Raw genomic sequence first — 23,621 nt, forward strand, 5'->3', positions numbered from 1 at the left:
TGAAGCACAAATTTAGAGCTGGTCTGGACCTGGTCCGACCGGTATCAGTAAACGCAGGCCCGGAGAGCTTGCGTACGACCCCGTCCTGAGGGCTCTAAGAAAGCAAGCGCCAGCGGCCTCTCTCCACCCCCGCCGCAGTCAGAGGCGAACAAGCATGACGTTTTCGGGGCGCAGACGAGGCCTTTCGGGGTTCTCGAGCCCAGGACGAACGGCGAACGAGAAAAAGGACTATTTTCTCGCTCCTCTCTCGCGCTGACACAGAGAAAAAGCTCAAGGGGACCCAGGAGTCTCAGAGGCCCTCCTCCCCGCAGTTGACTGCTCTGCTTCCTGCCGGGCCAGCCCGCCTTCCCTGTGCCCAGGCGGGCTCCGAGCGGGGCCCGGCGCGAGATCCGGCTCGGCGGAGGGGCTGCCGAGGAGCGCGCCGCGCTCGGATCAGATATCGGTTCCGGTCGGGCCCCTCCGCGACCCCAGCCAAGGGGCTAATTGCGGGGGGGTCGGTAAAGGGGGCCAGGCCCGCCCTCCTGCCGCCGGCACTCCCCGGGTCCCCCCCCTCAACCTCGGGGACGTTTGGGACCGGTCTGGGGGAACTAGACCGAGAAGCGGCCGTTGAACCCCGCGAGGGCTCAGGAACCTCCCGCCCCGGGCCCCTCGTCCGCCCGCGGGGGGAAGGGCGGCAGCGGCTCTTCCTCGCCGGAAGTGAAGTGGGACTTTTGAGGAGGCCGGCGCTTCCGCCCGCGCAAAGGCTGTCGGGAGCAGCTTCTGGCAAACCCTTTTCCCCGGCCCCCGGAGAAGCCGTCTCTCTCGCCGCTCCTGCTTCCGCGACCTGCATCCGGGCTAAGCGGCCACGGCGGCCGCCGCAGCGGCTCCTCGTCTGCCCGACCCTGCTCCGTGTTCTCTTCTCGGCGACAGCGGCGGCCGCAGCGGCCGACATGCTGTGAGTCGGCGGCGTCGGTGCCGGTGCCCGAAGAATGGTTTGGTGGCGCCGGCGGCGGCAGCAGGTGGCGGCGGCGGAGGCGGCGGCGGCGGCGGCCCCGGTTCTCTAGAGCCGAGCCCCTGCGTGGGGTGTCGGCCCGGCGCAGAGGACAGCCCAGGCCCCCGGATCGCGCTAGGGCTCGGGGGACGGGGCCGGCGGACACGGCGCCCGCCCCCCTGAGGAGGAGACTCGCAGGCGGTGGTTCCCGAACTGCTCCGCTTCCCGGACCACGCCGGGCGCCTTCCCTCCCTCTCCCGTGTCCGCGATTCCCGAATCGCCCCTCACACACACACACACGCACCCCCCCCTCGGGCTTGTGTCCCCGCCGCGCCGCCCCCAGAGGCTCCCGCGCCCTCGTGCGAGGAAGATTCTCTGGTCTCTGCGGGCCAGTGGACTAGAACCAGGGAATTTTTTAAACGCCGGGAGAAGGAGAGGAGGAAGGTAGAGACGAGACGATGGCTTCTTCGTCTGGCAACGATGATGATCTCACTATCCCCCGAGCTGCTATCAATAAGATGATCAAAGAGACTCTCCCCAATGTCCGGGTGGCCAACGATGCCCGGGAACTGGTGGTGAACTGCTGCACTGAATTCATCCACCTCATCTCCTCCGAGGCCAACGAGATCTGCAACAAATCCGAAAAGAAGACCATCTCTCCGGAGCATGTCATACAAGGTAAGCGGCGGGGGAAGCGGGGTCGCGGCTGCAGTGGAACCCGGGGGAACAATGAAGCCCCTGGACGCCGCCGCAGCGCGGGGCTCGCGCCTCGGGCTCTCCCCGCGCCGAGGGGACGGCCCATCGCCCTGACGTCCGGCGTGTTTCTTTTTCTTTTTTTTTTTTTTTTTTTGCCCTTTAAAAGCAACACCGGCATTGAGAGAGGAGGGACGTGATGTTTTGGGCACCCCCGAAGTGCTTCCTCACAGCACTAGTTAATGATGGCAGGCACGGATTGTGTCCCAAAACGTCCCAAGAGAGAATTAGGATTTTAGTCGTGGGCTCGCTCGGGGATCAGGTGAAGCAACCAGATCTCGTGGGCTTGCCCCGCATCAGGCACACCTAGAGAGGAGCACAACCGAAAAAAGAACACGAGGCTTCTGGCTTCACGGCCATGAAGCCCAGAAAAACTTAGGTTTTGGTGGGTTTGGGTTTTTTTTTTTTTGGGGGGGGGGGAAGAGGGAGTGAATACGAAGACAAATGAAAACAATCTCTTATGTAGGAAAGTAAAAAATTTCAGCCTAAGATGGGTATTTGAATTAGAATAGAGGTGTACTATGTTTTCTACTTTGTGCAGTTCCTCATTACGTGAAAGCTTCAAGAAAAATACTCAGTTTTTGATTTTTGTTGTGGAGGCAGAGGAAGCTTTCTTATTTTTTAAAGAGAATGAATGTTACTTTGATGTTCATTGTCTCTGCTTTGCTTACCCACAGCCAGGTTATGTACTGGAAAGAGAATATATTTTAATATGGCCAAGAGCTTGTTCCAAGGGTTTTTACGTTGAATATTTTTCTGTTCTTCCCCCTTGAATTGCTCACTTGGATTTACACAGACAGCCATTCATGAACTGCACTTTAAAACAACTTCATCAGTTAGCAGTAGATCATGTGCAGGGTACTGTCAAGTGTCAAGAGATGGAGATATTCTGGAGACTTTTAGTACATCATGATGGTCTTGGGGCTGAGTGAGTACTGGCTGCCCTCCTTAAGGAAGGCAATATAACGCTTTCATTTTTATTTTATCCATTTAGTGTTTGAAAAGTATTTGAATCTGAAATGATGATCTTATTTCAATATCAATTCTAACCTTGACAATTTGTGTCTCAGTTGCTTAAAATGCTTTTTAAAATTCAGTTAACAAAACCATAGTATTTAAGTGAGCTTGTAGTTTACCTTTTACTATTTGAGTTTCATAATTGATGTGAATATATATATTTATGCACATATTGCTATATAAATACATACTACACATTTGCATATATATTTTATATACCTATATTTATATAGTAACAGTCTCATCAGAGTGATATGGGAAATACTTGAGTTGCAGCACTGTACAGATGTGGCATTATGCTAATAATAAATATACTTACTACTACTTCAGTGACATTTTACCATCAACATTGACAAAATAAATAACCCATTGTAGTTCCTTTTTGATGGTAGAAATAGTTTTAATATATACCATGATTTCTTAGTAATTGAGTGGGGAGAAAAAAACTCCAGTAAAGCCAATTGGCTGTATTAATAGATTTCATGGTGAAAGTGTGTTTATTAAAAACACAATCTACTTCCCTTTTTCACTATTAGAAATTGGCAATTATATAGATTTTTTTTTTTTGGAGGCTCCTTCATTGCAGGCATTTAAAAAAATCATTAGATGATGTGTTCTTAATGTTTTTACAGAGGAGGAATATCTCTACACTTTGGAAACCTAGGTTTAGGAAATATAGGGGAATTGTAGATGAAATTATAAATGTGGATATAGACCTACTTTCTTGTACATATTTGTTTTAAATACACCATTTATACAGGTGGTGAAGCTGCAGAATTCTTTGTAGTTTTAGGTTGCTGAAGAAGTTAGATTTTAGTGATGGGTTCTTTAATGAACTAGATTAGACTTTTGCCTCTGGACATTTCACTTGCCACTTTTGGCGTACAGTATTCGGTACCAGAGTCAATTCAGCAAAGTCACTATAAATAAAAACAAAAAAAAAGAAAAATGATTACAATTAATCTGAATAGACTTGTAAAAGAACCTCATGTGAAAATAATTTTATGACATCAATTGTATGCTTTATTTTGAAAAGCTTTTGTACATCTTAAGTTGACAGAAAGTATTTTGTGTGAAGGTCATGCTTCATTACAAAAGGTTCTAAGTTTCTCAGATAGTGTTTTGTGTTGCCTGTGAAAATGTTTTCTGGTGTGGATTTCAACATGTTGCTTTATTGGAAGACAATCTCTCAGGTCTCTGGCTTTCTCATCTGTTAAATCAGTATTGTACTAAATGATCTCTAAAGTCCCGTGCTCTCTCTATCATTCCCTGAATTTGTGTATCTTGTTAGAAATTTTATGGCCTTAGTGGGGAAAAAAAAACCCTAACCTTGGTTTCTCTTGTCCTGTAAACAATTTAAAAATAAAGGGGTAGTGTAGAGAAGTAAAGATTCACAAATATTATCTCATTTGTTCTTCACAATAATCTTGCGAACTGTTGTTGGGTACTGTTGTTATCCTCACTTTATAGTTGAGTAAATCGAAGCAAGTAGAGGTCTAATTACTTGTCCAGGGTCACACAGCTAGTAAGTGTCTGAGGCTGAATTTTAATTTAGGGCTTTCTGACTCCAGGCCCAGCTCCTTTTCCTTTGTGCTACCTGGCTGTCCTAACAGTATTATATTCAACTCAGAATCAACTGTGAAATAATTTTGAGAACTTTAGCTATATATATTATTTGTTTTTAATTTTTGTAACCTAGGATTTAGAGCTTGAAAGGATTTAAGATGTACTCTTGTCAAATACGTTTATTTTGCAGATGGGTAAACCAAAGTGCATAGTGTTTAAATTTATTTAAGATTGAAGATTAAGGATTAGAAACCTGATTATCTACTATATTCCTGTGCTCTTTTCTGTTAGATTGAAGGTCTATTGCTGTTCACTCTGCAGTATGGATTTCAGGTTGGATTTGAATTCAGATCTACCTGACTCCAGGTCCAGTGCTATATCTGTATCTACCTGTCTCAGGAGGTGGGTGGGAAGTAATCACAAAGGAATTTTTTCCAAAGGTTCTCATGATTTGTGTGTAATTTGCATGGCATAGTAGATTTGTCATTCATATAAGTATTCCCTCCAATGGAGATTGAAAACTAGCCATGTTTGCCTATTCTCTGTGACTGATATATAATATATCTTTCCACACATTTTTGTCCATCTTATCTTCTGGGGATATTCCTCACCTTTTTTTTTGGCAATATGAGGATACCAGTGGAACATAGAAGCTGTCTACCCATCAAATTAAGCTCTGCTCTTAAAAAGAGGGGCACTCTAGTAGGCAGGTTTAAAGTTGTTTATTATTATTATTATTATGCTGAAAGATGACATTTATTGAATAAAACATAGAGGTACTTAGAAGTGGAGGTTAAAAAAGACCGGAAACAGTCTCCCATATTTCTCTTCCCTGGAGTCAAGATTGGTGAATACAGTTATACAGAATGTAGCTATGTTTTGCTGCTTTTCCTCTTTATGTTATGGTAATCATTTTGTATGTTGTTATCCTAGCTAGTGGTTCAAGTGATGATATTTAGCAACATAAGAGTTTCTTTTACTAAAGCAGTTTTTTGGCACAGTAAAAGTGTCAATTTAAACCTGTTTAGTAACTGCTTTTTTGAATGTTTTTAAAAATGCTTAGGTATCAGTTTGTTGTTCAGTCTCATGTTCAGTCATGTCTAATTTGTGATTCTGTTTGGACTTTTCTTAGCAAAGATACTGTAGTGGTTTGCCATCTCTTTCTCCAGCCCATTTTACAGGTGAGGAAACTGAGGTAAATAGGGTTAAGTAACTTGAGCACGGTCATATAATTAAGTGAGTGGCTGGACTCAGAAAGATGAATCTTCTTGATTCCAGACCTGGTCCTCTTTTTACTGTGTCAAATTTCAGAATTCATTGATTATGTATGAAAATGACTTATACATAGTTAAATATTTTAGTTAAGTAGCAATTTTCCCTCCTATATACCAATTGTATGTTGTAATTCTTAATACATGTTTTTAAAGGTATTAAACTTTTTTTTTTTATTGCATCTCTTGTGTCTCTTTATAATGTGAAGAATTATTTTCATTCATAGTTCTTAAAGGTTTTACTTATTCTTAGATTTAAAACACCCCAGAATTTTGTATAACTAGAATGATTGTTATCACTGGATGATAAATCATAGTAAAAAGTGTTTTCTTTCTTTCTTTTTTTTTTTTTTTTTGCAAAGTGTTATATTCTAGATAATAACATTTATTATGCAAAATGTCTTAAAATATTAGCTTAGTATCTGTACCATGTTTTACAAATAAAATGCATGTAAATTGATTCTATTAGTAAAGATTTAAAACACTCCAGAATTTTGTATAACTAGAATGATTGTTATCACTGGATAATAAATCATAGTAAAAAGTGTTTTCTTTCTTTCTTTTTTTTTTTTTTGCAAAGTGTTATATTCTAGATAATAACCTTTATTATGCAAAATGTCTTAAAATATTAGCTTAGTATCTACCATGTTTTACAAATAAAATGCATGTAAATTGATTCTATTAGTAATACTTGTAAATTTTGATTCATTGATAACTCTTCTGGGAATTAAATGTCATTTTATTTAATATTGTTTGTTCAATCTTAAACATTGGTGAAGCAAATGTTTAGTGACTTAGCCAGATCACTTTTGCAGTTATGATTTCATTGAATCCTGGGAACACTATAGAACCTCCTCAGTGAAATTTTTAGAAATGAAAAAGAGAGAGTTATTCTTTCTTAAAAGTGGACATGAATATACATTATTTGAACTGTAAATAGATGGGTAACCTGTCAAATCAGATGGAGCATGAGTTGAACTCAGAATTGATAAAGAGGAAGGTTGGATTGACTTGCATTTGAGAAATTAGGCAGTATTCTCAGTGAATTCCAAAGGTTTGTTATACAAAGACTCATGTGATTGTGAATGGAACTTCATGATATAGGAAGAATTGAATGTCAGATAAACAAGGGGCCAATGAAGAAACTCATCGTGGGTATAAGTTGATTGGAGCATTACCAATAATGACTTGGATTTAAGTAGAATGGTAGACATCACTGAAGATATGTATAAGACGAAAAGGTGGACCTTGAATGCTTTGTATTGATGTGCTAGATTAGAGAAGAAAATTCACTTGCAAGTTGAGTGGAACCTTCTGGTGAATTTAATAATCAGCAAGCATTTATTTGGAGCCTTCTGTGTGTCTGCCATACAGAAAAATGAGCTTGTCTTGCTTCTCAAGGAATTTATATGCTTACATGCACACATATGTGTGAATTTGATTTTATGTATACGCACATGTGTACATACATACATACAAAATAAATGTAAAGTTGTTTTGGAGTAAGAATGGATTAGCAGATTGGGAAGGAGTGATTGGCAAATCAAGGAAAACTTCATGTGGAAGGTAGCACTTAAATCAAATCTTGAAGAAATAGGAATTCTAAGAGAGATGAAAAAGGGAGTGAATGGGGACAGCCGCTGTCAATATGTGGAGATATTCTAAATGGAATATTGGGCATGAGAAATCATTACAAGGTCAATACCTTCTGTCTTTGTCAAAATCCTTCAAGGCTTATTGTGGTTTTCTTCTTCCTATATGAAAGCTTCCATGGTTCCCATTGCTGGAAATGAACTCTTCCTTCTCATATTTTCTAATACTTTGCCTATATCTCTCCTTTGCATTCACAATATTTTACTTGCTATCAGTCTTATCTGAATACCATATAGGTCATTCTCCCATATACATGGAGTGTAAGAGGATATGGACAAGAGTTGCTCAGGTTGAACTTTCAAAATAATGAGGTCATAGATTCTTTTGATTACTGTATAACTCAGTATATTACGTTATATTTCAGTCATTAAGCATGTAATTTGTTTTCTTTTTTCTTTTTCTTTTTTGATGCAACATAGTGCTACATTGAATATTTTGTTACATTTGGACCTTTTGTTATTAACATGCTTGAGATAGAAACCAAACAATTGCATTGCTTAGTAGCTTCAGGAAAATCTCCATTAAAAGTCCACATAATGTAACTGGGTATATGGTTCTGGAACAAGTCACTTTACCTTTCAGAGTCCCTAAAATGAAAACCAGCTACTTATGTACTTTGGTGCAGATGATTCTTTACTGAGTTTTCTCTATTCACCAATGAAATAAAAGGGGTACAAACAGTTCTGTTATATAATTCCAAAGTATTTTCTAGAATGGTCAAATTCACAGACCTACCAAGAATGAATTAGTGTTGTGTCTTTTCCATCTTTTATCATTTTTGCCAACTTGATGAGTAGTATGATGTTGCAACTTAAGAGTTTTGGGGATTTTTTTTATGCATTTCCATTTATTCAGCAAGCATTTATTTGAACACCTCTAGTGCTAGGCTCTTTATTAGGTGCCTGGGAAACTTGAACAAAAGACTAAAACATTACTACCCTCCAGGACCATATGATCCATTATAAATATAATAACCAGGCACAGAATACAGGCGATTATAAAACCAAAACATTATTTAATTTAAAGCCTTCATATCACCAAAATAAAACTTAAAAGAAAAACTTTAAATTGGGATAAAAATTTTGTACCAAACATTCTGACAAAAAATCCAACATATGGTATGTATAGAGTTGACTCAAAACTATCATACTTAAGAGCCATTCCCCAATAGAAAAATAGTCAAAGAATATGGACAATTTTCAGAAGATGAAATCAAAACTTATCAAACATAAAAGATATACCTTTTGATCATTTTTCTATTGCCCTCTTAAGTCTAGTATATTTGTGTTTACTTCTTTATAAAATTTGGCTGTCAGACTTATTTCCCCTACTTCTATGACAAATAAAAAAGTTTGAGAAGATTTATATAAAATGATGTAGGAAGAGTGAAAAAAAAATTTAAGTGCTTACTTAGTGCTAAAAACTGCTGAGCAGTGGAGATACAAAGACAAAAAATAAAGATGGACCCTGGAGATCACCTATTTTAGAACATTAAAGAATAATGAATTTTGTAATGGGTGATGTTAATCCAGAAAGTTACAGAGATTTTTACTGAGATAGCAGAGTAAATTGATACTCCCTATACAAGAGAATTGTCCAAGTTGATCTGATCATGGTTCGTGATTACAAAAAAGGTGGAAGGTGGGGGGGAGGGGGGGAAGATCTGTGTGTGGGCAAGGAGATAGATAGCTAGAGAGACTGGAGTGAAATGAAGCATGACCTTGGACTTTTCCTCAAATAGTGGTCTGAGTGAGATTGTCATATCTACATCTATATAGATCTATGTATAAGGTAGATATCTTATGTAATGAAGACAATAATAATAAACAAAAATCCAAATATAATAGTTCCACATGATTGTTGCTAAAACACGCGTCTTAACTTTCTTTTAACATAAAAATGGAAATTTTTCAATGCTGTCAGTCAGTTGGAAGGGATCAGACAAGAATCCCCTTTATAACATCCTTGACAAGTAGTCAATCTAGTCTTTTTAAAGAAAACTTATGTGAGAGAGAGCCCACTACCTCCTAATTCAATCCATTCTACATTTGGATCACTATGTTATTTTTAAAGTTTTTGTGTATACATGCTTACATCTATCTGCCTGATCAGCTTCCATCCCTCTTCGTTGCTCCTAGTCCTGTGTTCTGGAGCCAAATATAAGTCTAATCTCCATTCACGTGATAGTCTTTTTACTATTTGCAGACAAATTATCATGTCTCCCATCCTTGCCAAGCCACCTCTTAAGTTAAACATTTGCACTTTGTTCAGCTAATCCCTACCTGAGAATTACCCTATGACTTTATATTACATCTGACTTTTAAGGCCTTTTACTATTTTGATTATCCTGTTCTAAACATTTTTCAGTTTAGTTTATCTTTCTTAAAATGTGTCCCCCTAAAACTTCTTCAAGTTTACTTCAAATAGTTTAGCTTAATTCTGTTTTTATAGGAAAGTATTTTAGGGGAAGTATTCACTGGTAAGAAACTAATATCAGCACAAAAAATATGGTGAGTCTGGGAAAGATTGGTCATCAAAGAAGGTCTGAAGTGCCAAGGTAATGAATTTCAATGCCTTTTCTTGGTTTATTATATTTAATGTCTTTCACATAATGCTTAGGGAAAGAAAGGGGAAGTGTTCAATACTGACAGGCAACTGTTAATGGTGTTATCTTGTCATTTTCTACCTCACATTATTAGAGATATCAAGTATTACTTAATCAAATATTTGCATTTTGTGACAGGTTACATCATCAATTGAAATAACTTCAACAACAAAATCATGTCAGATAGCTTTAAGATTATTTATACAAACCAGCAACTATATAATAATACGAATCTGTACATGCATATTTGGCACTCGTTTTAAAGATCATAGACACAAAAACTTTTTCAGACATCAGGTAGAATATCTAAAGGAATGTAGCATAATGGTAAGGAATATGTTCAAATTCCTGTTTCCTAAAATCAGATTTTTTGAATATCTTTACAAAGTATCTCCATTTAGACTCCTTCATTCATGTCTTTTTATGGTACAGAAATTATATTCTATGTTCTTGAAAACTATACTAGCAGAACACAAGTTGTAGCAAATTCTGCTAAGCTGAAAAGACTTCACAGGATCCTAGAATTAGAGCTAGAAACAACCTCAAAGAGAGTTAAATTCAGTCTCTTCATTTTACAAATGAGAATGCTGACAACCAGAAAGGAACAATGTTTGAACCCAGGTCTTCCCAACTCCAAATCCAGCATTATCCGCTAAACTATACTTCCTGACGGATACTTTGCTGTGCATAATCTAATGACAAACCTAGCCACATTTAGATGCACTTATTACTAGATGTTTCTGAGGGTTTTTTGACTGCAGAAAACCCATGCAAGAAACAGAAATATCATCTTCTTAGAGCAAGGATGCCCATTATCACTACTGTTATTCAGTAGTTTATTAAAAATATTAGCTATAACAATAAAAAATGAAAGAAATTGAAGGAATTAACAGTATGGAAGATGAAGAAACAAAACTATCACTCTTTGCAGAAGATGTGAAGGTATAGTTAGAGAATCCTAGAGAATCAACAACTTTAGTTGAAGAATATAAAATAAACCCACATAAATCATCAGGATTTTTATATATTCCAATAAAGTCCAGCAAGAAGAGAAATTCATTTCATTTAGAATAATACAGTATAGTCAATATAAAAGAATATAAAATATTTGGGAGTCTCTCTCCCAAGAAAAATCTAGAATCTATATAAACATAATTACAAAACATTTTTCATACAAATTAAGTCAGATCTAAATAATTGGAGAAATATTAATTGCTTGTGAGTAGGCCAAATCAATAAAATGAAAATGACCATTCTTCCTAAATTACATAATTAATTCAGTGTCATACATTCAAATACTCTCCCCCCCCCCCCCCAATTTATAGAGCTAGAAAAAGTAATTTAAAAATTTATCATCATAGAATATTTATCATCTTAGGGATAGAAAGATTTGGTTAAGAATATAAAGGGAATCAGTGGGAGGGGTGGAATGTAAAGGAATGTTGGCTTACAAATAGTAGATCTCAAACAGTACTACAAAGTGGTAATCATCAAAACAGTGTGCTACTGTTTAAGAAGTAGAGTAGTGGATCAATGGGACAGATTAATTAGGTACACAATATTGAATGGTCAAAGTAGTCTAATTTTTGATAAACATCTTTGGGTTTAAAATTTCACATTTTAACTAAATTGCTGGAAAACAATTTGACAGAAACTAAGGGTAGACAAACAGCTTACACCATATATTGCTAAGATCAAAATAGGTTCATGATTTAGATATAAAGGGTTGATGTAAGCAAATCAGGGGAGCATGGAAATTTTATCAGATTTCTAGAAGGAAGAATTTATGATCAAACAAGAGAGAGCATTAGAGGATGAAAATTTTAATAACTTTAAAATATATAGGTTTTGCAGAAACAAAGTCAATGCAGCCAAGATTAAAAAGATTAAAAAGGGCAGGAAGCTAGGGGAAGTGGGGGTGAGGAGGAATTTATAGCAAGTTTCTCTGATAAAGGTCTCATTTCTCAAAAAATATAGAATGGAGTCAAATTTTTAGAACGTGATTTATTCTTCAATTGATAAATGGTCAAATTTTATAAACAGTTTTCAGAAGAAATCTAGATTATCTGTAATCACATGAAAAAAATGCTCTAAATCACTGTTAATTGGAGAAATGCAAATTAAAACAGTTCTGAAGTTCCTTTATACCTATCAAATTAGGTAATATGGCAGAAAAGTAAAGTGGCAAATGTTGGAGGGGATTTGGAAAAATAGGATCCCTAACTAGCTTCAGGCACTTTCAAACATTGTGAACCTGGGCAATCAATTCAGCTCTCTCTGCTTCAGTTTCCTCATCTATGAAATAGGGGTAATAATATTTATTTCCTAAGGTTATTGTGAGCATCAAATGAGATGATAGTTGAATAAGAGGTTAAATTTATCCCTATCTCTTGTTTTTGTGGTGTTTTCTATTTAGTTTTCCATATTTGGGAAAAGCAAATTGGTAGTTCTGTATATACATGGCATTTCATTTCCACTAGCATATTTTAAATTTGTCAGTTTTTAGGGAATTTGCTGAAAATAATCTCCTGCTTGTCTTCTGAACAAAGGAAAAATTATCCCCCCCCCCCATTTTCTCCATTTGAAACTCATCAAAATGTGCCAACTTCTCAATCCAATTGACATAAAAATCTACTATTAACAAATAAGATAAATATTTGCTCTTTTTTTTCCCCTGGTCCTCTGAGTGACTAAATCATGAGTTACTGTAGGTGGTTGAGCATGCTTCCAAAATCATATACCCTTAATATTGGTAGTTTTTCATAGGAAATGCTTTGATCTCTCAATGGGAGAACAAAAAGTGGAAGCCCGAATTCTGAAGCTTGAACCATTGTGTCAGTTGATTTTGCTTTTTATATTGGTAAAATACTTATTATTTCACCTTTCAAGCTAATTTTTAGTATAACTATGAAATGGATTGATAGAAAAAAGACCAACTGAAATTTAATGACTCATACCTAAGAAAGTTATTTACTTCCTCCCTATCCCTCTTCAGATTTAATGGTGTAGAAACTAAGTTTGATTTGATTTTGTTTTTTCTGTGTAGCACTAGAAAGTTTGGGCTTTGGCTCCTATATCAGTGAAGTGAAAGAAGTCTTACAAGAATGCAAAACGGTAGCCCTAAAAAGAAGAAAGGCCAACTCTCGTTTGGAAAACCTTGGCATTCCTGAAGAAGAACTACTAAGACAACAACAGGAATTATTTGCCAAAGTAAGTATTATACTATTTGTGGTTTTATATGGAATCCTATCAGGTTTTTTAGTTCATTATAAATATCTTAATAGATTATAAAATCTGTGATGTTTTGGGTCTGCAAAAGCCTGTGCAGTCTAGTGTTTGAATCTGTTTCAGTTTTGACATCTGTAAAAATAGTAAATGCAGCATTTTTTTTTCTATTTTCTAAGATTGTGAACTTAGAACTAATATCTTTTAATGTGAAACTTATTTTGAAGTTTTTATATAGAATGACCATTTACAAGTATCATATGATTTTGTATAAGATTAAGGTACAATAAAATGATGAAAGTCATTTATAGAAAACATTAATGAAAACTGTTATAATTAGGGCCATGTAGGATGCCCAGATAACTTCCTCTTTGTGATTAAACCATGTTCATGACACTTTAAAAAAGACTGTGCTTTTATTCTTCTTCTTTTTTTTTTTTTTTTTAAATTTTAAAGAGAGTTGCTGCCACTCCATTTATTCTGTTTGCCCCCTCCCACTAAGATTCTTTTGAATGAGAAAATTCTAATGTAACCTCATCTATGCCTGGGTTTCTTTTGCTGACTTGAGTATAATGTTAGGTCTGAAGGCACTGCATTCTATTTTTTGATCAGCTTTCTTGCAGATATATATTATTGGTTACAAAGGAACTGGCAAAAGAATTCGATAGTTACATGCCATGTGCTGAAGATATAGGAAGATATAATACAAAGTTTAGATAAGACACAGGCTCTGTCTTGATAGTTACAAGAGATAGAGAATAGGATGCATACTTAAATTCAACAGTATACTGAGTTCAGATGGGAGAAGGTGATATTTAATTTCAGTTTTAAAGGGTGGGATAGGTAGTTACCATAAGGCAAGAGGGCATTCCAAACATAGGAAACAGAGCTGGGAAAGTACAGGGATTGGATATGGGACAATAAGTTCTTTAGTCTGAAATAGTATGTGAAAGGGAGTTCTATGAAATTAGGGTGACATCAAATTATGAAGGACCTTGAAATTCTAGGCTTTACAGGAGAACATCAGAGGATTTTAAAATAAAATGTGATACAATCAGATATATTCAGAAGAAAAGAATGGTTTAACAGTTGTATGAAGTATGGATTGAAAGTGGGGATCATAGATATAGAAAGACCTATAGGTTTACCTTTATAGAGATGGCAGTAGAAAGGAGATTATGAGATGAAGTCAAATTATTGTGGAGGTAGCATAGGAATTTTTGGGAGAGAGTGTAGGAGAAAGAGAAGTGCCCTAAGGATAATATTTTAGGGAAACACTGTAAGGAATAAAGAAAAGACTTGGAGTAGTTTTTAGGAAAGAGGTTAAAAGCAAGAATAATATTTGAGAAAGACAAGTTAGTTTCCAGAATGATGTGGGGTGGTCAATAAATTTGGATGTTTCAAGGAAGTGAAGAAGGATGAAGATTGACAAAAAGCCACTATATTTGATAATTAGGAAATTCCGAGTTGATGAGAGGCAGCTGGTGCTACAGTGGATTGAATGTTGGTCTTGGAATCAGGAAGACTAATTTCAGATTTGGCCTTAGACATGAATATGCACTAGCTGTACCCAGGGAAAATGACCTAGTTTTTGTTTGTCTCAGTTTTCTCAACTGCAAAATAGGGATATTAACAGCATTTGCTTCTCAGAGTTGTTGTGGGGAGATAATTCAAATAAGATAATAATTGTAAAGCATAGTATCTAACAGATTACTATATAAATGTTGGCTTTTATTATAATTATTATTAAGGAATAAATATCTCTTCCTCAGACACAAAAGGAGTAGGTAATGAATGAGTGGTTGCTAAGAATTTGGGGGAAAATTGAGAGAACTCATCAAATGACTTAGACTTGTTAGTGAAAGTTAGGTTATCTGGTTGAAGTGTAGAAATGATAGAGGTATGATTAGGAGTTTGAGGAGAAAGGAGAATGTTTAGTACAGTCATTGTGATGAGTAAGATTAGAATATAAGAATTGCTGGCTAGAAATAAGGACTTAGATGATGCAATAGAAATTTATAACAGATAAATTCAATGCAGTTTCATGATTTTCTGAGTAGTGTTTGCATCCTTTAAAACCAAAATGTACAGTAGGAATTGCTGTGGATTGGAGATTTATGAATAACAAAGTCAGGGATTGTGATTTAGAGTGATAATCGGGTAAATTTTAAAGGACCATACCATGCTTGCCAAGACCAAGTATGAGAGACAGATAAAGCCTGAGTTGTGTGGAGACTAGGAAGAACTCCTGTGACTCCTTCATGAGGCAAATAGGGGATATGAGAGAATAAAAGGTGAGTGAGAGTAGTAGAGGCAAAAGTATAGAAGTTTGTGGTCAGAGAATAGAATTTTGGATTTTAGAATCTTGAAAGTGGTGCAGTTCTATAAAATGGAGAGGTCCAAGGTACAATGATTTTGTTGGTATGTGGCAGAAATAGAGTGGAAAAAGAAGGTCTTTGAAGTTAAGAAAGTTGAGGATATAGTCAAATTAGACTCTGCTGTAAAAATTTATTTAAAGTAAATGAAGATCATTTATGGTGGGTGAAAATCTCCCATCTGCTTCTACACACTCCAAACACAAAAGGCTATTTCTCTCTACTGCTTTCTAGCTTCTGTACCTAATTAAATTCCCTCCCTTTTTTTAAGGTTGCCAGCATGGAATTTAGTATGTGTATATTGTTTAAAACTCTTCTTCTTAACACATTTCTCTTATTCTGGTACTTTACTATGGAAGCAAAAAAAGGGGCTATATAAAAACTGAGAGTTCTTTTATATATTTGACTATTTTATCAGTTATTGTAGCCCAAAAAAGTCAACTTGATGGTAATAGGTCTTTGTATTTAGCCAGGTTAGATCTCACATAAAACATACAGAGTCATCAGGTTCATACTTATAGCTTTTCCAGCCTAATGTAGAATCTGTAAGAGATTATACCTACTCTTTGAGATCTCAGAATCACTGCTATGTCATAGTAAAGTGTATAAGTAGGATTTATGCATGGAATTGACATTTGGTGGTGGTGATTTTTGAGGCCTAATATCCTATGTTGCTTTTCTGTTCTCACAGCCAATTGAAGAAATCAAATTTGTTTTTGTTTTGTTTTTGATGTTTAAAAGATGTTTTATTAAAGTATTTTCTCAGAAAAATGTCTGTGCAAGTAACTGCAGTGTTTTTAGACTGCTTGAATTTCTTTCTAAATATATGTGAATACATCATTGTACTTGAAATTTTTATTCATTTTAGTGAGAAATTTTACATGCCTAAATTTTGTGTCATGGTGAGCCATAGTAAATTAATCATTAAATTAATGTATCATTTTGTTGAGCATTTCAGTTTTTCTCATGCCTGAAATATTAACTTTTTGATCATTGTCCATCCTTAAAACACTTTGGACAGTTTAAAAATTCCCAGTCATACTATTACCAAAGAAAATATGCTAGAATAACTGTAGGATATAAATTGTTTTATAGAAATTGAGAAATTAAACTTATTATAGTAAAATACCCTTTTTGCAATTGAATAATTCAAGGCAAGGCAATAATTCACAGAAAAATAAAATTAGGCCTCTGGCTTGTGAGTTTCTTTTTTTTTTTTTTTTTTTTCCCCGTTGTTGGTGTTGTTGTTTCCTCTATATTTATTACACTTGCTTCCTACATATCGATGCTGTAAATTTCATTCCAGTTTTCTCTAGAATTTAATTAACATCTTTCTGTAGTGCCTACAGTCTGTCTTGGATTCTGTCCCTCTGCCTTCAACTATGCATAGATTCATCCCCAAATAACCTTTACCCCTGTTGACCCTTCAGGCTATTGTCCTATTTGTATTATTCTTTGCACTGCAAAATTTTAAGAATGCCCAATTTGTATCTGTTGCCTTTTTCTTCTGTAATCTTTTTTTTTTTTTTCTGTAATCTCATATTATGTGTTTTTTGTCTTTACCCCTTTACTGAATACTTTGTTCTTGCTTTTTGCTAGACATATCCTGACCACCAAATTCAGTCACCTTTGCTCAGGCCTCATTTGTGACCTTTCTGAGATCATTGACCATTCTTTCTTCTTAAAACTGACCTTTCTTGGCTCTCATGACACTTCTTATTCCTTTCCTACCTCTTTGCTATATCCTTTCTCTTCCATTCCCTAACTCTAAGAGTACACGAAGATCGAGTTCTTAAATCCTTGGTCTTTTCTCCACTGTCTCCTTTTACATTCATATTTTCATCCATACCTTTATGCCCGAATCTCATTTTTTTAATCTCCACTTCTAACTTACTCCCTTAAATTCAGTTGAATTATACACTATGATGGATTTACTAAGTGCCTACTGTGTGTACAACAACCCTGTGCTAGGGCTTTCCTTGGTGTCAAGGAGTTTTGTTGGAATCTTAGTGTCAACTCAACTTGAAACAAGGTGAAAACTCAAGGGTGATGTCAGGGTCCTGGTGTTAACTCAATAGAATTGATACAGTGCTTATTGGTTCACACCTTAGAGCAAATCCTTGCAGGGTGATGGGTTGCTAATACTGATAGACAATAATACGTGGTTCTAAGATCTCTTGCAGCTTTGTCCTTGGCTTCTGCCTCTGCTTTCTTCAGCCTCCAGCCAACACCAAGGTGGAAGATGCAATGAATCTCTCTTGCCTCGAAGAGAGGGTTTGTGGGCTTCCTCCCAGAATGCTCCTCTCTGACCCCAGTCAATGTTCCGGAGAAATTCTTTTAAGCTCTAAGCGCTTCCTCCATATATATGATCTCCCAAAGGTTAACTCTCCTACTGGAGGCAGGGCTTAAGGGAGGTGTAAATTCGGATATCTCATACTAAACCGTGTGAACTCCAGTGAGTACTTAAATATTTCTTGCTTCTATGAGCTCTCCAAAGGTATGAATACAAGCATCATTTCTATCAGTTGTACTTAGTACTTGTTTCAAGTTCTGGCCCAAAATATCTCCTTCTAAGATCAAATCAATCATATTGAACCATGCCAAATTAGATAATTATTGTCTCTATCAACTCCAATGGCTTAACAGTTTGTAAAGATTCCAACAGAGTTTATATGTGAAAGTGTATTTGACTGGCTTCTGGCCTAATCTGTTTGGATATCTTACACTGTCATCAGCTAGCATTTCTAAAACTTTGTTTAACAAATACATATTCCACCATCCCAAAATTATCTTTTCTTCTGATTATCCCTGATTCTGTCAGTGGCAATGTTCTTCTAGTCATCCAGTCTTAAAATCTCTCCCTATATATGAGTTCTGCTGGTCTCTTGCTTCTCATACCCAATGTCTGATACTCTTTGAGAGGCAGCAGAATTCTGAACTTGGCATCAGGAAGATTTGGGTTTGAATTCTACGTAGGGACCCTCACAAGTTCTATGAATAACTCACTTAACCACTCAATTTTTCTGTTAAAATTAGACAGTTGCTTATAGTGTTTTCTAAGGCCCCTTTCAACTCCAAATCTATGATCCTAAGACCTTTTTCCATTTCCATTGCCATTACTCTAACCTAAACCCTCATCATCCAACATTTAGATTATAATAGCCTAGTCTAAGTTGTTTTGAGTAAAGTCTGTTCTCCTACTCAACCCCTTCAGTTTCCTGTATGAATTGCCAACAGACTGCTTTTTCTAAAAAGAGCTTTTATTATGTCATTTTCATGACCCATAGCCTTTGATAGTGTCCTGTTAAGTTTAGGATGAAGTCCACATTCCAACTTGTCTTTCAAGATGTATCTCCCTTAGTTTGTTCCAACAAGGCTAATAACATGTGTGTTTTCAGTTGCATTCCTTTGCCCATCCATTTGTCACTGAAATGCCTTCCTTCTTTTTTCTATCTGTTGAAATCCTGCTTGTGTTTCAAGACCTAACTCAATTCCCACTCGTTCCATGGACCCTTCCCCATAGTTTTCTAGACTAGTGATCCCTGCTTCATGACTTGTGCTACTTACTGTCTATACCACTATGATTTCTATCATACAAGCACTTAAATAGTCTTGTGATCATAGGCAACTCATTTAACTTCACTATCAGTTTCTTCATCTTTAAAATGGGGATGATAATAATAACACCTATTTCTCAGGATTGTTGTGAGAGTCAAATATGATTATGTACCTAAACTGCTTTGTGAAATTTTAAAATGATAAATAAATGTGAACCACTTACATGATTTCAAGTGTATATGTCTCTTTATGTCAAATAAAAGGAAATAAGTTTATATATTGGTACTTGTTAATCCAAGATGTGGTACAGACTGAAAGTAGGTTCAAAAGAGGTTTATAGATGATAGAGTCCTAAAAGATTAAGAGAAATAAAGGATGTTAAGTTGGAAACAGAAAGGAAAAGCCACAATTCTTGTGTCAGATATATTAAGTATAGAAATAATCCCTTGATTAATTTAATTCAGGATAATGATATTCTTTCATAAAGTGTTTGATATCATAAGAGACAAACTACTATTGTGTGGTGTGGCATTTTCTTGGTATTCTTATAGGGAAACAGCTTTTTTTGGTTTTTGATCTGACCATCTGATCCTTCCAGTGCCATTACTGGGACTTCTCCTTGGATAGGAATGGTTCAGATATTGAGGTGTCTAGTAGAAAGTGAAGGAAGGATAAGTAATTGAATTTTGAAAAGCTAATAGAAAATGTTAAACTACTTATTTGGGTATAATAATTTTTTGTGGGAGGGCATAATTCATCAATGCTTACTTGTGACATCAAATATTAGATTCAGAACTACTTTTACCCATGTTAGTCTGGATGAATCTTAAATAATGCAGTCCAGATAGCTGTTCTGAATTGCTTTATGTTCCCCCCCCCCCCCAAGTCCTTTGTTTGATTAGATTGTTTTTTAATTCTCCCATTCTTTTCATCATCATTCTTCTTAATTTTCTTTTGGCTCCCTAAATCTGTTTCACTGCTTTTTTCACAAGCAATTTTTCCCCATGCTATCATTGTTTTATACTTTAAGTAGCAAAAGTGGTTAGAAGCAAAAATTTGAGGATACCTGGGACAGGGGCAAAGGCCTTGAGAACAATATTTAAGTATTTATTTATTGGATTCACATGCAGTAGTGCTCTTTTAAGATCTGAAAATGCCACATCGAACTTTTAAATTATGACAAATTATTTTTATATTACAAAAGTCAATTGCAATTGAAAACCATGAATAACAAAGGCTTGCAGTTTGGAAAGAGAATAGAGACAGCAAGGTGTTGCATATAAATAAAATAACTGTAGTCAAAAAATATTAGTATCTTATATAAACTATTTTTCATTCTCTGCCAAGACAATGGCCAAGAATTGTTTGATATCCATGGGAAACCTTCTAAATTTACAAAAATGCTGCTTTTTAATTTAATAATTTCCTCAGGCTACATTTCCTTCTAAGTTTTCTTGCAGGAATGTTAGGTCTTTCTGTTGTATGCATTATAGTAGTTGGAAAATGTCTACCTTTTATATTTCTAATTGATCATATTTGCCTTTGACCAAAATGTTTTTTTTGGGGGGTGGGTCTGGCTTTTTAGGCTAGACAGCAGCAAGCAGAACTGGCTCAGCAAGAATGGCTCCAGATGCAGCAAGCAGCCCAACAAGCACAGCTGGCTGCTGCTGCTTCAGCCAGTGCATCCCATCAAGCAGGATCTTCTCAGGACGAAGATGATGAAGATGACATCTGAAATTCACCAGCTGAGTTTTTATTCTCACGATTTTTTTTCCTGCACAATGAAAAAGTGAAAAGAATGCTTATCTGTAATTTTGTATGCATCTTGGTGGACTGGCCATTGGTATTCTCGGGATGTCTGCTGTTAAGTTTCAGCTATTGTGTGCTATACATGTAAAAACTCTCTTTGAACTCTTGAAGATTTAAGGTTCAGTATCATATCAATTTTGAATTTTTAATGGTGTTTATGAAATTTTAGATAGCAGTGAGTCCTTTATTTGATCAATAAACAGTGTTACAGTAAACTACAAGTTTATAAAATACATTGAGATTTATACAGAAGCTCTAAATCTACATGTGCATTTCCTCTGCCCTTTTAACTAAACTATAAAAATCATATATGGGGAATTTTTAATTATTTTTTCGGGGGGGATGGGTGGGAATGATACAAGTAGACATTGGATCAGGTTAGTTAAAAAAAAAACAAAGAGTTCAGTTCTACAGTGTCTGAATTTTTTGTCCTTTTAAAAATGAGGAGATATATATATATATATATATATAAATAAAAAAGGTAATAAATATATATGCTCAGTTAAATACACTTGTTTAAAAAAACTCAAACACATACAATGCTAGGAAGACGTATGTTTAATAGGAGTTGTACAAATTCAATTTGTTTTTGTTTTTGTTTTTTTGTATAGGGGTAAAAACCAAGGTTTTATTATGGCATCTATTCATCTTGAACTAAACTATTACATTTCAAAGACTGCCCTGTTTTGAGGACTGTCATGATTCTTATTATTTCACTCCAATTCAATAATTGTTGTTGATAGTGTTACTTGCTTTGTCCAACCATGTTCATATTATTAAAATGAGTGGGTGGAACTTGATGAAACATTTGCGTGGGTTCCATGGGTTTAACTGGAGTTGGTGAATATTCAAACCTTTGTGGGGAGGAATGGAAGCTAATGAACATGCTTGCTGGAAAAGAATAATTTTTTTTTTTAAAGTCACCCTTATGATTTACTTTTTGTCAGCAGAAATTTAACATTTTCCTGACTAGGTTACAGGCCTATTTCTATGCTACCTTTAGAAATGGCATCATTGTCTTCTTAACCCTAATTGGGTTTAATAACAGAAAATTAATCAGGTTTAATTTCAGTTAGGACAGCATGCCATATGACTGATGAGCACCACAAGGAAAACTAATGGTTACTTTTAATGTGTTAAAGAAATGCTTTTCTTTTGTTCCAGTAAAGCATATTAATGGTTGTTAATTCTGATGTATTGAAGAAATAGCATACTTGTTCACATTTTGGAAACAGAAAGGAAAAGCCACAATTCTTGTGTCAGATATCCATATCCTTAAATTTTGGGATTTCCAGCAGAGCTGAAAAAATTATATAGCAGGTTTGACAACTGCTAGGATTCTTTAAAAAAAAAAAATTATATGACCATTTTAATTAGAAAATGAAACATGTAAGGTTTACAGGAATTTGGATTTCTTAATGATCAGATTTTGCTATTTCAGAAAATGAAAAGTGATCAAGTATTTATTAAATACATCCCTTTTTTTTGACATACCACCCTTCCTCCTCCAATGAAAAGGTTAGTTTTGTTGGAGTGCTTAAGTTGAAATTATTTCATGGATATTGCATGAAGTATGTTGGGCAAGATCCGAGTAAGCAACTCGTTTTTTTAAAGGTATCAATAAGTACCAAAGGTAGTAAAGCTAGTTGAGAGTAATCACTATGTTAATATGCAGTGTTGGCTTTTCTAATTTGTACTGTAACATCCTTACACTTTATATTTTAAGTGAATCTTTTTCTTAACTTAGATATTTTTCACACTTTTTTTTTTTTTTTCTGATGCAGAGTTCAGGTTAATATTTTACTGCATCTGGTATGTATGATGTTTGGATCCTTGTGACTTTTCCTTTGGACATTCTTATGCTTTCATATGCTGTATTCTTCAAGCAATAAAATTCTGATGTGTTTTATAAATTGTTTTTATACTTAATACATTGCATACATTTATAATACAAAAATAGAACTTTCTCTTCACCATTTGGCCAATTCCAAAATGCATAGATCAAAAGGGTACAAATGTTGCTGAATGATTTTGGTTAGTAGGCTTAGATTCACATTTGGCAAACAGTATTTGTTTCACTTCTTTGTTTGCTTGGATTACATTAAATGTGTTTATCTTTGTAATCTGGGCAAATCTCAACTTCTGAGCCTCAGTTTCCTTATTTGTAAAATGAAGATAATATTTTCATTACCTACCTCATAGGCCTGTTGTGAGCAGCAAATAGAGGTGTATATAAAGTACCCTGCAAATCTTTAAGAACTATATAAACCTTAGTACCCAACTATGATAATAGTTGCAGATTGCATAATGTTTTGCTTTTAGCTTTGTTTTTAAACCTTAGGGACAGCATTTTCTTACACCTGTTGTTCAGTTATATCAAAATTTCTAGAATCTTTTGGGGAAGGGGGCAAAGATTTCTGTATTTCTATAAAAGCAAATTTATTTCTGAGTCTTGTACTTCCTATCTTGTATATGTTAGGCCACTTTGGAGATCTACCAGTGTTTGATGAGGATATAAACTGATGGCACAACATTTAATGTTATAGAATAATAATTTATTCCAAGGCTTTCTCTAACCTCAAATAAACAGTAGAAACTTTCCAGAAAATATAGCTTACCCATGTTGCAATAAATATCTGGTCCATTTCAGTTTAATATTAATCAAATAAAAGTAACAGCAAAATAAATTTTTTCCCATATGTGATGCAATAGTATCATGTACTCAGTAAAATTCTAATAATAATAATATCAATGCTAATCAGAAATATTGAGGAATAAGAATTTAAAATTTAAGACAATATGAAGTCTGCTACTGAGCA

The 23,621-nt window shown here is 35.8% G+C and overlaps 1 protein-coding gene across 1 annotated transcript; it reads left to right on the forward strand.

The window, feature by feature from the left end:
- The first annotated feature begins 1,019 nt into the window (after window positions 1-1,019).
- DR1 (down-regulator of transcription 1) lies at window positions 1,020-22,715 on the forward strand. Its single transcript, XM_003769658.4, has 3 exons — window positions 1,020-1,648; window positions 12,882-13,045; window positions 20,579-22,715. The coding sequence occupies exons 1-3, from the start codon at window positions 1,429-1,431 to the stop codon at window positions 20,726-20,728; spliced, it is 534 nt and encodes a 177-aa protein (XP_003769706.1). The 5' UTR covers window positions 1,020-1,428; the 3' UTR covers window positions 20,729-22,715.
- The last annotated feature ends 906 nt before the right edge of the window (window positions 22,716-23,621 follow it).

This window comes from Sarcophilus harrisii, chromosome 4 (genome assembly GCF_902635505.1).
Source record: "Sarcophilus harrisii chromosome 4, mSarHar1.11, whole genome shotgun sequence".
In the NCBI taxonomy this organism is placed as follows: domain Eukaryota; kingdom Metazoa; phylum Chordata; class Mammalia; order Dasyuromorphia; family Dasyuridae; genus Sarcophilus; species Sarcophilus harrisii.